The sequence below is a fragment of the Myodes glareolus genome, chromosome 9, assembly GCF_982192425.1.
Source record: "Myodes glareolus chromosome 9, mMyoGla1.1, whole genome shotgun sequence".
Taxonomy (NCBI): domain Eukaryota; kingdom Metazoa; phylum Chordata; class Mammalia; order Rodentia; family Cricetidae; genus Myodes; species Myodes glareolus.
This window is the reverse complement of record NC_142034.1, coordinates 1735897-1751897: the sequence shown is the minus strand read 5'-3', so window position 1 is coordinate 1751897 and position 16001 is coordinate 1735897. Positions and strand designations below refer to the sequence as shown.

Below are 16001 nucleotides of genomic sequence, written 5' to 3'. Positions count from 1 at the left end.
CATCACTGGCCCCACACCAGTCCTGTTTCCTGTCTGTCACCTACAGAGGCTCCAACAAAGACTTCCCATCTGCCTCCTCAGGAAACTGGCCAAGGCTGTCTATCTATGTAGACTTATGTTTATCTATGTAGATCTATTTAGACCTATGTAGAAGTGTGGGTTCAATCCCACCTTTATGACAAAGAAGCAGATAGCATGCTCCTGTGTTACCTACTATGTTCCACTGACCAGGGGAAGGGTTACTTGTCCTTGTCCTTCCCCATACATGTGACCACAGGGTCAGGATGGCCTCCATGTTATGACAGTGGTTCCACAGATGTGGCTGGTCTGAGGGATCACAGGCCTCTGCAGAGACAGTTTCTTGATGGAGACAGGGCAGGAATCAAACCCAATCAAACTAAATCACCATTTCCAAAAATACACGCTTGCCCCTACAAGAAACAACCTGCACAACTCACACGTAATGAGCCCATCTGGAATTCATCTTCAAATCTAATTAAGCTCTAATATGCAGAAACATTTCCCGGCACCTGTTCACTTTAATCTTCCCCTCCAGGGAATTCTCTTGTCCCGGCCCCCACCCTTTCTTTGTGTTATGCTATTCTTGTCCAGATTAACTACCCAACCGGACCTTTCCTGCTCACCACGGAAATAAAGGTGTTGCAGCCCCATTTCCCCAAGGGAGGCCAGCTAACTTCCACTTCTGCCCACAGCCAATCCCTAGCCCTACACACCATCTTAAAGGCATTTACTTTTATGGGTTTCAGCAAACGTCAGGCAGAATACACTAAAAGGAAGATATCCTATTCTAAGTGTGACAGCTGCCACGTCTGGAAGCACTGGCACCATGGTCTTGCCATGAAGAAGCAGCACAGACTGCCGTCTCTGTTGTCCCCAGTCAACACAGGCTTTGTGGCCGGTGAGTGACTCGCAGACTAGAGAAGTTGGATGAACCCTAGCGTGTTGCTGCTCCATTAACAATGGTAGGACATCACCAGTAGTGCTGATCTCTTGTGGGACAGGGAAGACCCATCCAAAGAACATCTGCAGGATGGCACCAGATGCAACAGCTGGTACTTCTCCGGTACTTGCCAAGGTCGACCCTGCATGGCCTGGTCTGCCTGGCTCCAACTGCACATGCCACAGGCACTGTCCTTGTACCCAGGGCGTGAGAGGCAACAGTGTCAACAACTGGTCAACCCAAGGTGTAGCAGGCAGCAGAGCCAGAGGGATACTACAGAGCACGCTCATCTGTATCTAGAGCTCCTCCTAGGATCTGGAGCTGGACATAGTGTAGCAAGCATGAAATCCCCAGCACTTGGAAAGGCAAGAGGACCCAGAGCTCAGGGCCAGCTAACCTGGGCTACATAGTGAGATGTGTTTTAAAACCAAACACTACAACAAAACAATTTTATTTCTAACAGATAACGACACAGATTTTTAACTTTTTTTTTTTAAAGATAGGGTCTCACAAGAGGCAGTGGTGGCACCCACCTTTAATCCCAGCACTTGGGAGGCAGAGGCAGGCGGGTCTCTGTGAGCACTGCTCCTGGGGTGCCACAACAACTTCCACACCCGGCCTCGGGACGGAGCTCATGGATTAGATGTCCTCTCTTCTACCCACTCTTGGAAGCGACGACGTCAGCACAGTCCCACATCACTCCTCTGAGGACAGGACCTGCTCGCACAGGGCAGCGTCCTCGGGTGCCCACCGCTCCCCTCGGGCTTCCCTTGCACTTCGGGAACTGTAATATGTACCGTCTATGCAGACAAACTTGAGCTTCCCATTACCAGCCCTTCCCTATCTCTTGCCTGAGTTTTCCAACCTCACTGGCAACTGCCTGGGGATACCATGCCAGCCCAGTGCAGCTTCAGACATCAGTGTCAGCTGGGCATGGGAGTACACACCTAATTCAGGAGGCTGAGGCAAGAGAATCCTGAGTTTCAGGATACATAGAAATATCCTATTTTCAAAAATGCAAATGTTGGTGCCTGGTCTCACCGTCCTCATAAACAGACCCAGTACACTGTTCCAGAATACCCCTGGTCACCAAGAAGCTGGCTTGCTTCTGCTTTTCACTGTGTCTCTGCAACGCCTCTAAATCTGCAGCATCTACTGAGCCCCCAACTCCACAGTGAACCAAACGAAGACCTCTTCTTCAACCCCACTGTCTAGGCCTATCCAGTGTAACTTGTGCCCAGGCATGGGCCTTGTCCCACCCCTCTGCTCTGCTGCCCCTTCTCATTAAGGTCCCTAGAATCTGATACTTGACTGCCAAAGCTTCTTCTAAATGACATCTAATAGGAATGTCCTAAAACCATCTCCACACCACTTTCTGTGGCCTGACAAGTCCACCATCCACCACAATGACAAGATGACCCTCTGGATGCAAGCGTCATCCCTGGAGAAGTGGACCTGCTTGGTGTCTTTACTCTGGGGTGCCTGTCTGCCTGTTCCACCATGGGCAGAAACAGCATCCAACTCTGCAGGAAAAGAGCCAGGAATGACCTGCTGAAGATGCTCAGCAAACAGTGTCGAGATGAATAAGAGGGCAGCCTCCTGGGATGTCAATCCACCGCGGTCATGGCTGTGGGTGTGAGGGATGGGGCCTGTGACGGGAGCTGTGTGTGGATTTCCTCTAAGTTTGTAATTCCTGGTTTTCGTAGGCAGATGTACTTACAAAAGTAGTCTTTTGTATTAATGAAAATGTCTCATGTGTTAACGTGGCCAGGATGATCCATCCTGTAGCCTGCTCCTCACCCTTCATACACCCTGTGCAGCTGTGCAGATTCGAGGTACGCATCCTGATGCTCCCCTCTCTGTGGCCAGCCTCACTCCTCACTCCGCTCTCCACTCTCAGTGCTGATTGCTTTGCTCCCTACCCACGACTCCACCCCTCCCCGACCAGTTCCAGCCGGATGCAGACAAAACTCCCACTTTTTCATGTGGTCACCTCTGCTGTGCCCCTGAAGCACAGCTCCAGCCAATGGCAGACTCCTGAGAGCGGTCTGGTGAGGACCCACTGCTCCTCAGTCTCCTGGCACTAGACACAGCGCAGACCTCCCACAGCTCTCCCTAGGTTTGACTTCCGTCTCCTTCCCCTCTCTCCCCTTTATGTCCTTGAACAGAGGCCCAGTTTTCACCACTCTCTCCTACCATGCTGTCTAGGACACTGGACAACTCAACACTGTGAGTCCAATGCCTGGTTTTAAACCTTCATTCTCTTAAGCAATATCCACGGCAGTGATCCCACCAGGACGACACAGTAACACACTGCATGGCTGCAGCAGTGCCCTTGACGCCTGGTCTGAAAGTCTCAGGACTTCCTACTCTGTCTCTCCTCTCACTGTGTACACTGAGACCCAGGAAATCTAAACAAGGCCCTGACAGATTCAGATTGCTTCCTGTACCCCTAAGGCTGCTAGTCTGACCTGGCTCCTAAGTGTTCCTTTGTCATTTCAGGCCTTGCCTCCTTGACCCACTCCCAGTTGTAGGATCTTACATACCAGGCATTGAATCCACCAGCCAACCTTCTTCTTTTGCTGCCCCCCTGTCCCCCTCGAGACAGGGCTTCCCAGTAGCTATGGAACCAGTCCTGGAACTCATTCTGTATACCAGGCTGGCCTCGAACTCACAGAAACCTGCCTGCCTCTGCCTCCCGAGTGCTGGGATTAAAGGTGTGCGCCACCACCGCCCGGCTCTAGTCAGCCTCTCAGTGGCCAAACCACTCACTGCATGTAGCCCTCCCTGTCTCTGCTCCAGCAATGCAAGTCACTGCTCATCGTGCTCCATATTAGAACCAGGCTACTGCCTGGGCTGGAATGATCCTCCCCGGATCCACCACTGTCTATCAGAACTCCACCTGTGTGTCATTTCATTTGTATTTTAATAAATAAAGCTTGCCTGAAGTTCAGAGAGTAAAACAGCCCCGCTGGTCAGCCTCACAGAACAGGCAGTGGTGCAGGCCTTTAATCCTAGCCCTAGAGAGGATTATAAAACAGGAGGAGACAGCTCTCTGTCAGTCTCATTCTGAGATTCTTGGAGGCAGGTTCGCTATTTCAGACTGAGGAAGAGGGAAGAACCAGTGGCTGACTGCTTTGCTTTTCTGACCTTCAAGTTGAACCCCAATTCTGTCTTTGGTTTTTATTAATTGTGCATCCTCCATCCAGTTCAAAGCCATGGTTCTCTACTACAAAAGTCTCCACAGTCCAGGAGACCACGGTGCTCTCAATGACTCTGAGACTCTGCACACAGCGCTGGTGTGCCCAGGTATTCCCCAGACAAGCGACTGGAAGAAGTCTATATAACAGTTGCAAAATGTGACCAGTTTGCAAAATCCAAACTGATATTCGGATTTCGTCACCAGTTAATAAAGGTGCTCATTTATTCTAATGACAAGTCTTTTCTTTCTTTTAAATTAAAAAGAATCTAAAAGCAAGAGTTGTCACTGGAGTTAGAGAGATAGCTCAATAGTTGACAGCCCTTGCTGTTCCTGCAGAGGACTCAAGTTCAGTTTCCAGTGCCAACATGGTGTTCACAACTGCCTCTAACTTGCTATATGGGATGCAATGTAGACCCCGTGGGCACTGCACACATGAGGTGCACATTCATACATGCAGGCACACACACACAAAAAAAACTAAAATACATCTTTTAAAAAAGTTATCACTAAATGTCTTCTTCCCATTTTTCTGCAGAAACCAAGTGTCCACAACGACTATGCTCAGCCATTTGCCAGGGGTCCTCGTGAGGAGTGCAGGCAGCTGAGAGAACAAAACAATGCCTAGACCTCGCACCTCTCAGTGCTGGGAATAAGCAGCAACAGCCTGATTCCTTGGGGGATAACTTTCTGCCCACACAGTCAATGCGCCTCCGTTGTGCTCCTTACGGCACACATGGTTTCCCAGCTCCTCTGCCAGCTTTAGGTGTCTTGGCTCTTTCCTGCTTTTAAGTAAACACATGACGAATGGGTGTCTCAACCCTGAGGAGCCACACACTTGCAGCACTCCTGCATGCTCTCCTGCCACAGACCAGATAAACAAAGGGAACAGTTATACCAGGGATCCGGTCAAAGAGAGAAAGACAAAGAAAGGTTTCCTATCTGGTTTTACTTTAAAAATAAAAACCCAATACCTTTACCAAACTCATAGCTAATGATGAAATCTGAAAGCACGTCATTTAAGACGAAAATCAAGGCAAATGCGGGCATGATGGCGCACGCCTTTGACTTTGCAAGGCAGAGGCAGCAGATAGATCTATTGTAAGTTGAGGCCAGCCTGGTCTACATAGTGACTTCCAGGACGGCCAGGTCTCCACAGAAAAACCCTGTATCAAACAAAACAAAACAAAACAAAACGAAAACAACAACAACGAAAAAAACCCCAAAAGCCAGACAAAAGCTGGGTGTGTTGTCTCATGCTCACAAAGCCTGTACACAGAGGGCGGAGACAGCAGAACTATAAATTAGGGCCAGCGACATAGTGAGACCCTGCTCCCACCCCTCCCCTCAACAAAAGAGAAAAAGAAAACAGGCAGGCAGAGGTGGACACAGTCATTTGACATTGTTTGGGAAACATCAGCCACCACATAAAACCAAACAAGAATGGAGAAAGTAAACCTCGGTGGACAGTCTATACAACACTGTCGATAAAATTTTACCCTTTGTTTGTTTTGAGACAGGGCTTCTTTGTGTGGCTTTGGCTGTCCTAAAACTCACCTGCCTCTGTCCCCCGAGTATTGGGATTAAAGGTGTGAGCCACCACTGCCCAGCTAATTAAATCTTAAAAGGCTGGAGAGCAGTCAAGCGCACTGGCTGATTTGCCTGAGGACCAGGTTCAGTCTGCAGCACCTACACAGAGGTGACGACCATGTGTGACTCAAGTGTTCCAGGGGAAGCAACAGCCTCTTATGGCCTCTATGGGTAGCAGGCGTGCATGTAGTACAGTCATACTTGCAGACAAAATATAAACACTGCTAGGTGAGGTGGTGCACACCTCGTGACTCCAGCACGCAGAAGAGGTAACCACATCTACACAGGTTTGAGGCCTGTCAGGTCTACACACTGACAAGCTATACAGGAAGACTCTGCCCCCCAAGCAAAATAAAATACACAGAGATCTAAAATAAACAAACAAGGCAGGGACCATGACAGCGAGAACTCGTCCCTGTGAGGAGGAAAAGTTGTGAGTTGTCCTAGAGAACACACAGCAATATTACGACTGGACACAGGAACCACGAGTAAAACCAACCCTGGGAGAAAGTCAGTCAAACTACTCTAGATAAGGACAACAGAAACAACCTTATCTTGTCAAGCTATAAGGTGCATTATACTGGTAAAGTGTTGTGTGAAATCTGAGCTCACTGGAAAGCTGGCTTTGTAAGTGAGGTTGCCCTCACCCCATTTCAGATCCGAGCATGTTGTTGTCTCAAAGTATTTTTAAGGCTCTCTTGTCTGAGGATGTGTTTGGTGCTCCCTCCAACTCTGTGAGAGGGAGAACAACAAACAGCCCAAGAGTAAAAACCCCTAAGGATGAGAAGTCAGCTACTTCCTGAGCTTCCTGATGTCCACCCCACAGTATCAGGGCGCCTGCAGTGGGAAGGAAAGACTCAAGTTCATCGACTTCCCCAGCTGGTGTCTACTGATGTCAAAACCCGAGGTGATGTTACCGCTGTGGGTACTTGGATGCCTCACTCAAGGAAGATACGGCTCTGCACAGATACAGGACTTTGGCTGACCCTACAGCTGCCTGCATTAAGAGGGCTCCTTAGTCAGTGTCTGCTGGACGTTTGTTAGCCTCGGACTCGGTGTTTCCTTTCTACTGCCATTTGTTCTCTTACTCGGAAGCTTCATGACACAAGACTGAGAAGCTGTAGCAGCCAGAATTCCAACAATGGTACAAATCCTCTCGTCTTTACAAAGCAAAAGTGGGCTGCAATGGTAAGATTTGGTATAACATGACCAAACCAAACACATATGATCCCTTTTCTGACTACGCCAGACAAGGCCATCAAAGTCTGCATAAGTAACAATAAGCTCCAGAAATATGACAGACGCTTTCATCTATAAGCTGGGCTCCAAACCACAATGGCTGACACACAGGTATCACTCCAAAGTATAACAAGATCATAAGAGTCCAAGACAAATTCACATTAACCTGTATATATTCAGTATTTTTTTGTTCTCATGTATTTTTACCTTATAAAACACGTCAGGAACATACTGCTCACTGCTGGACTCCTTGGCATAGCCGAGCTCAGGGGCATCCTTACAAGGTAGAAGACACTCATCGCGGACCAGTGCCATGCACTGATTGGATACCTGGTACCCTTCAAAGTGAACCTGGTTGTCTGGACCACCTGTAAGAGAAAAAGCTTCTAAGAGAATCTACCAAGGTTAATCAGAAGCATTTCACGTCACCTATCCTCCAGCTGGTAGGAAGCAAAGTCAAGACTCTGCTGGGAAGTCTGAAGGATGTCTGGAGCACAAAGACTTTCAGACTGGACCATGAGAGGATGAAGACGGACATTGTCCTGCACCGCACCAGCTCTGGAGCCTGAGTGAGATCTGGAGGCAAGGAGGCTGGAGCACAGGTGTGGAGGCAACAAGACAGAAACTCTATGGGGCTGGGCTGCACACTTCTTGTCTTGCATACACGAAGCCCTACATTCAATCTCTGGGATAAACCAGGCATAGTGGTGAATCCTAGCACTTGGGAGGCAGAGGCAGGAGGATCAGAAGTTCAGGGTCATCCTCTGCTACACAGCAAGTTCACAGTCACCTCAGCTACAACCCACCGAGGAAAAGAGAACCGACTTCCACTCCTATATGCACACACACTCCAGTCCCACCCCACATTCTCTGTCTCTAAATAATAAAAAAGAAAACTGATCCGAGCACACAGACCATATACGCAGTAATCAGATCACAGAACTCTACAGGCCTACAAGTCAGAACCCAGGCATCTCCTATGATATGGGACACTGCCCAGACCTGTAATGATGAGCCCCAACAGTCTCTTAACAGTCCCGCACACTAGTGACACATATACTGCTCTGTATACATCCCTCTTCCCGAGCACCATCCACAAAGACTTAACATTGGGGGAACTGGAGAGACAGTGAGTAAGGACGCCTATCGTCTGCTCGAATTTGATCTCTAAACCCACAATACGGAATAAAAAACTCCTGTAAGAGGTCCTCTGACCTCTGCATGCATTCCATAGCACACAAGCTATGACACATGTCTGCCCACAAACACAAAAGGTACACACAGAAAATAAATACAAATTAACAAATTTATATTTGTTACATTATAATTTATAATAAAATGTTAATATGGTTTTACGAAAATATTAAGGACAAATTGGGTATAAATGGCTATTTCAGAGAGAGCCCTGACATGAGGAGGGTGAAGGCAGAACAAGCATAGCATGGGTAGATGTTCTCCACGACTCGGGGCTACACACCAGACAACTCCAGGGTCCATTGTTCTTTCTGAGCGATGGAGATGTTAAAACTCTACCTCTGGTTCAGCTTGAAAACAGTTACAAATCAGAGACGAGAGTCAGACCCTCTAGGTTTCAAATGCATCTGAACCACACCTGAGAAACAATCAAAAAGAGTGGAACCAAAGACAAGGTGGCCCCTGAGCGACCCATCATTACATGCAGAAGGCCAACTGCAGCTCAAAGTGCTGAATGAAATCAGTTCCCAGTGTCCTGATCAGAGCCTGGCACTTTCTCTTCGGTTCTAACGAGGCCATTCCACATCATCAGCACACCCAGGCCCAGCTGTGTAGCATGTCTCATAGCAGACAAAAGACTTCGAATGCGGAGAACCGAGGATGGAGGAATGCAAGAGAAGTCATCCAAGGTCCAACTACTTGCTCAGGTACTGCACACTGGGGCTGGTTTTCAGATCAGTCATTCCAGTGAGACAGGCCATGAGGGGAAGAAAAGCTTTGTGTGAAGAGAATGGGAAGCAGTATGTATAAAGTAAGCATCGGAAACCAGGCGTGGTGATGCATGTTTCTAATTCCAGCACTTGTAAGATGGACACAAGAGGATCAGGAGTTTAAGGCTAGCCTGGACCACATGAGATCCTCCCCTCCAAAAAGAGTTCAGGATACAGCTCAGTAGATCCAGAAAGCTTGAGGCCCTGAGTTCAATCTCTAACATCAGAAAAAAGGGGGAGAGGTAGGGGAGTAGTATTGGTCCACACGGTTAGTCCTGAAAATAACCTGAACTACACAATACTCCTTTCTCAAGTGGAGAACAAACACGCACGACAGCCAACGATGAAAACCTCACATGTAACCTGGCATTCACTTGAGCAAAACCACTATACACAGCCAAGCCAGAAAAGCTGTGGAAAACCACAGGGAGTTAGGAAGACCCATGGGCAAAGGCAAGGGGCTAGGCCTTGGAACCCAGAAGGTGCCTGAGCTTAGCCTGCAGAAGACCAGCCCAGCACAAGAGGCACTAACCGTGGAGGCTGAAAAATGCAGGCCCATTTCCACCTTGTCTGAGGGTCAGATAATTTGGAGACTGACAAGCATAGTTGCCCACCCCAACTCAGGATGTGATGCTTGGTTCTTTTAACATTAAGATAAATCCATGCATCCTGACAGGTGGTCAGGATATGCACGTGTACTTCTGCTCCTTTTTTAACTATGAGGTCACCTGGGGAGGGGCGTGCTATCTAGACCACAGAATGCTAATGATTAGATGTCTCAGAGTGATAACGCCATTGACTGTGTGAGTTATCCTTTGTATCATGTTAAAGTCTTTTGTTATCCCCCCTCCATCCTTTACGTTGAGTATAAAAGCTGTGTAAAAATAAATGTGGGCCAGTTTCATGATTTCAGTCACTGGAATGCCCTCCCAATAGTTTCTATGTTTTCTGTCTTATTATTTTTAGGCGTCTTCATATTTGCTATATTTCTAAAATTCCCATGCCCCTACCCTAGTAAGAAGTATTTTTGTTGAGGCCGGTCCTCGACAACCAACTCCCAGGGTGTAGATTATAAACATGTAAGCTCCCAGCTTCCTCTTCGACGAGGAGATGGGACTGCAGCAGGATATTTCCCAGTACCTCTCCAGGGTCCCCACTTGTCGTTGGTCAAAGACCCTAACACGGGGAAAGTTAGAAACCTTGGTGGCTCAGGCCCTGGACGAGGGTCTGCAGCCCTGTGCAGCCCTTCTTCAGTCAGGGCTCCATCTGGAGGATGATGACAACAGGCACCAACATCAGAAAAGCAACAAACAAGGTCAGCCATTACTGCATAGCTCCAGATCCTTTAAGAGACAATTCTGGAAGCAAAGATTTCATGGATGATCTGATTTCCAAGCTCTCAACAAGCAATGTGACTCAGTAACTGAAGGTAACCAGTCTCCAAGATGTAAGATACTTAAAAACCTAAAAATGTGCGGGTTCCTTTGGCCCATGGGATCAATTCCCCATAGACACAGTAATTTAAGAAGCTGAATTACTATGGAAGCCGACAGGTGCCCAGAACAACCATTCTCAGTGCTGGAAGTCTCTGAAGGTGTTTCTGGCTGTCTCAGTGCAGGTCACTGCCGGCTTCTGTGGGATGTTGAAATTGCTAGGTATCCTTCCAGACACAGAGGTTTCACAAACAATAAGGACTGATCCATATCTCCGCCCCCTACACGTTCATGTAGGCAACCCCTATGTTGCTTTATAAACCACTATGAAAACATACGTACACAACTGAAATACCTACTGAGGGGCACACGGCTCAGCTTGAGCAAGATAAAGCATGAGGCATCTCAGGAGGCCATCCATCCCCCTGGCGATCAGGATGGAGCTACGGCAGATCTCTTGCTCAGCCCTGTGTGTATCCAGACCATACAGCACCCTCACACCTGCCGTTCTTGTCAGTGCCCTCTGCCTTACCGACCCACAAGAAAGACTTTCTGGTGATCTTAATCCTAGCCAACACCTCCACTCACTCCCTTCAGCACTCAACTGTAGCAACAATTTAGAAAATTATGTCACCAACCCATATGTGCAATAATTAACATGCCTTTGCTATCAACATAACAGAGCAGACGCTACTGCATCTCTCACTCAGGAATTCACTCAAAAAAAAAAAAAAATCTACACAGGCCACCGGAAAGACACGCTTGCTAGCATTTAGTAAGGCTTAAAAACCCTGGCAAGGTGACAGTCTCTTCAACCAGTAATCTAATGGCAGCAGAGACCCGATCTAGGTCCCGGTGCTCAGGCAGTGTGAACTGGTAGGGGCATTCTAAGAAAACAGAAGCCTGAATGAGGACCCTGAATACAGGCTGTGTGAACTGGCAAGGACACTGTAAGAACCAGAAAGTAGGTCACTTAGACAAGAGGACTGCTGGTTCCTCAGGGAGATGAGACCTTCACAGTCAGAATCATGCTTACTTTAAAATCTAGCTAAGTGGATCACATGCTTACAGTTTGGTTCTCAATTTCCAAATCCCTTCACCTTTCAATTCTATGGCCCTATGTCTGACTTTTATGTAGAACAGCACCTTAGGGATATAATCAAGGATCTGGTACGTTTGTATAGATTGCAACCTACTACTATATAGTTATAGTGTAAGACGTGTATTATTTAACACATATCACTCCCAAAAGAACTTCGTGGAAATCGTTTAGAAAGGCAGTCCCATACATAATGTCAAGTGAGTGAGTCAGGACAGCAGAAGTCTCTCTTCTGGCACAGTCATTTCTAGCTGCTGAAAAGGGGCACAAATCCAAAGCAAGAGTTACCCTAGACTTGTGATGAGAACATTAGACCTGAAGATAGCCATGGAGAAGTTCTGACTTGGCCCCAGTCTCATGGATGATGCTAACTCAGAATTTTTATTGTAAAACAAAATGAAGAATCTATGCCCCCAAAAGTTCATTAAGAAGCTTATTATAACCAAATTAAGGATGAAAAGCTGCTGCAAAGAAGAACAAACATTAATGGGCAGTAGTAGTACCTATGGCGTCACTCTGTCCCATTTATACCTGTGGCCACTGCAGTAACAAACTTGGATCCAAAATGCCCATCGGGAGAGAGCCGGCAAATGTTGGGGTGCTTGTTTTGAAAGTCTCCTGCAGTGATGCATTCTTCTGAACTCAGGAAATAGGTGTCCTAAGCCAAGAGAGGCGGCATATCAAATTCAAAGCATGTGTCAAAACAAGCTTCCATTTCTTCTGCAGAAAATATTAAGAGCTGGGCCAGCAAGATAAAAGCAGGTAAAGATGCTTACTAAAGACTGACTGACCTGAGTTCGATCCCAAGGCCCCCCATGGTGAAAGGAGAGAAACAACTACAAGCTGTTCCGACTTCCACATGTGTGCCATGGCACACATGTGCACACATGCACAATAAATCAATCAAATTAAATTTAAATAAAAAAAATAATAAAGAGCACTTCTAATGCCAGCACTTGGGAAGCAAAGGGAGGTTGTGGAACTGTTGAGTTCGAGGCCAGCTTAGTCTACACAGTGAGTTGCAGGCTAGCCAACGCTATATACTGAGATCCTTGTCCTAAAAAAAAGTAAAGAGCTAAGCTACTGCACCTCAAAAATACTTGAGACAAACACTTATAATTCCTAGCCATTGGGGACTCACATTAAAACCACCCAAACTAGGAGGGCAGAGAGCCCGGGGAGCAGACCCAGCAGGCTGAGCCTCCACTAGGAAGCACGTCTTCAGAGTCATTTGCAAGCTGTGCAGAGACAGAGGTCCAAGTCAGCTCTACCTTAACGAGGTCTTGGGCCAAGCAACACTCCTGTCTCCATCTCACCTTATTCCGACTGTATCGGACTGTACCCTTTCGGGTATCTTCTGAGACAAGGTCCGTGAATATCCATCCAACCTTAATGGAAAAGGAAAGCATCTTTTGAGTATCTCCATACAACAGACGGCTTCTGTCCAGGGAGCATAAAAGCAGTGCCCTTCAGACAACCCTTCTGGCTCCTGAGCCAGGTAAAGCTGAGAGCACAGTTCCTTGGCTCTGCTGCCAGGGAGAAACTGGCACCTTCCTCTGGTGCTGCCATGACAAACATTCATCCATTGCAAACAGACTCTGCTCAGGACCACTCAGGCCCACACTTTGTTAGAAGTCAGAACATCTTGTGACTGAGACTGAGACCAACAGGATGCACCAAGGAGTTTAAGCTCCGAAAAGGAAGACAGACAAGAAGCAAGCAGCAAGGTGTCCTGGGGTAGGTCCTGAACAAGGAAGAAACAGACTCTGTGGAGAGTCACCTAAGATGAAAGGAAGGCCACAACAGAGGGCTCAGCTTGCCAGGCAGCACGGGGGCAGCTGAGGGCACAAGGCCTAAAGCTACATGACTGGGGCCAATCCTAGAACCCAGGTACTGTGCAGCCTCAATGCCCCACTGCAACACGGTCTGCATGCTCTGTCATCTAGGCTGCCCTTGGCCTCCAGAGTCAGAAGGTGCTGAGAGCCGAGAGCCTGTCAGACTGGAGCTAGAGGACAAGGCATCCACTTGCATCCTTGTGAAAACTGACAGATGGCCGCCACCCTCTCCAGCAGACTGGTACACTATGGATCACTGCTGTTTTAACAATGCTCAGATGAGCACAAACCAGAAAGGATGGTACCACAGAAAGCAAGTACTGAGGATCCATTTAATAAGCAGAGTTCAAATCAGGCTAAGGTAAGAGCGAGCCAAGGAACTTGGATTTTGATAGTAACTTAAGTAACTTCAGACTTTATATTATGTTGTTATGAACACAAGTGTGGACCAGTTTCTCTCCTGAACAAAGAACTCCCGGAATTCGCACTACACTACAACCTGACACTGAGGTGCTGACTCCAGGATCTGTAGGGTATTCTGCCTCAACAGGGAAAACTATGCTGCGACTCCCTCAGTCATATTCCTAGGTTTTCTTGCCCACTTAGAGGTAAGACGACACAGCTCATTTCTCTCTGTCCAAGTAAAGGGCAAAACTTACACGGCTACTAATACTGAGCTGGACTTCATTCAAACTTATAGTTCAGTGAATCTGTAAATACTAACAAGCCAGGGATGGTAGCACACATCTGTAATCTTCACAGTGGGAGTCTAAGGAGGCAGGAGGATTTAAGTTTGAGATCAGTGAGAGCTACAAAACAAGAATGTGCCTTAAAACAAAAAAGGTACAACCTCATCCTTAGGACCTTCATCAAAGCACGGACTGAAAGGACTCTTTCCTCCTATCTAAAAACTGACGCAGGACCCATGAAAACTTTGGGTTTGGTGACCTACATTAGACACAGATCAATGCTGATGCAGGAAGGGTACCAGGAACCTAGGACAGAAAGTGAAGCAAGCCACATGAGCAGTGAGTACACCCACAGAGTTCAATGTGGTAACTGTCCTCAGGTACGGTGACTGCCCCTTTACTTGGTTCATAGTTAAGAGTCTTGCTCTGTGCAGCAGGCCCTCAGCCAGCAGAGCTGGGGGGATCAAGGCTGACATACATGTGCCATAACGCTCACCTTTGCGTGTGCCAGAGAATGCTCACCTCACTCTACATCCGAACCATCAAAGCAATTTGCACTAATGAACACAAACGAGGGTCCAAAGGGGTTTAGCTTACGTTGTCAGCTAGGGGTTTGGTCCCACACCAGACTTAGCCACTCCACCTGTGGATTCCCCCAGCATGGAGCCCAGGATTCCCCAGGGTCACCTGGCTGGCAGAGGCCTCATACCTTCCTCAGGCCAAGCTTGGCAGCAATCTCATCAACTACCTCAGCTTTCGGATCTTCTAGAAGCTCCAGGCTGTTCTGTGTACCAATCTATGAGGAAGTATAGTTGGAAAACAGTTAGAAGACAGAATTGATGGGCAGTGCCTCTACAACTTCCACCTCCACCTGCCAGTTCCACCCCTGCTGAAGATCTGCAGCTACAAACATAATTGGGCCCAAGGAAGGCTGGTCTGCTATGTACCTAAAGGATACCTTCACTTGGGGAATAGAGCTGCTTTCAGAACTCCAGCAGACAGGTAATTCTGCTCTAGACAGCCCTGCTGGAAGGCAGACTACCACTGCAAGGTGGTAGACATCCCAGAACCGCTTTGGTGCACTGTCCCTCTGGCTCAGTGTCTTGGCTACAGAACCAAGAAAATAAACGTACACCCAAATCGTAGCCTGCTTAGCAGGAGTGGGACACTCCGCTAGAGCACCTGTAGGCTGTGGCTGTGGCGGATCACGTGCAGCCTAAACGGAGGGCTCAACAAGCCAAGAGCTGCCAAGTCCCAACGTTGTCTTCTGACCTCCACTGTGTATACACAAAATAAACCTACGAAATTTAGAGGAAGTCAGGTAGTGGTGGCCCACATCTTTAATCCCACTACTCAGGAGGCAGAGGCAGAGGCAGAGGCAGAAGAATTTGAGTTCCAGGCCATCCTGGTCTACAGAGCAAATTCCAGGACAGCCAGGGCTACATAGAGAAGCCCTGTTTGGAATCAAAAACAAGAAGAATTAGAGAAAGAGAATTTTTAAGTGGTAACAGAGGCCATTTCCTGAAATGAACAGAGCTTACCAAGCCCAGGCAGGTTCTCTAAGCCAGAATCTGGTTACAGGGACCTAGAAGGCAAAGTGGCAGCCAGGCGGTCGTGGCTCACACCTTTAGTCCCAGAACTCAGGAGGGAGAGGCAGGCAAATCTCTGTGAGTTTGAGGCCAGCCTGGTCTACAGAGTGAGTTTCAGGACAGCCAGGGCTGTTATACAAAAAAAAACCCCTGTCTCAATAAATAAATAAATAAATAAATAAATAAATAAACGAGCACGTACATTATGATACATCTTCAAAGAGTCTGTCCGTATATATGCTTCCTTTGGGAACTTTTGGTTTTTGATGCAAAGTCTTGTGAATCCTGGGCTGGCCTCCAACTTGCTATGCAGCTAAGGATGAGCTTAAACTTCTGATCCTCCTGCCTTCATCTCTCTAATGCCGGGGTTACAGGCATGTGCCACCACACAGATTATAGACCT

General features: G+C 47.7%; 1 protein-coding gene across 1 annotated transcript in view; it reads right to left on the bottom strand.

Moving 5' to 3' along the window:
* Nploc4 (NPL4 homolog, ubiquitin recognition factor) overlaps window positions 1–16001 on the bottom strand; it is a 45675-nt gene that overhangs the window by 9749 nt on the left and 19925 nt on the right. The window contains exons 9-12 of the mRNA XM_048429437.3: window positions 14719–14805; window positions 12802–12873; window positions 12017–12143; window positions 7197–7357 (exon numbers count right to left, since the gene is read on the bottom strand). Coding sequence (XP_048285394.1) covers window positions 7197–7357; window positions 12017–12143; window positions 12802–12873; window positions 14719–14805 — 447 coding nt within the window. The remainder of the gene's footprint in view (window positions 1–7196; window positions 7358–12016; window positions 12144–12801; window positions 12874–14718; window positions 14806–16001) is intronic.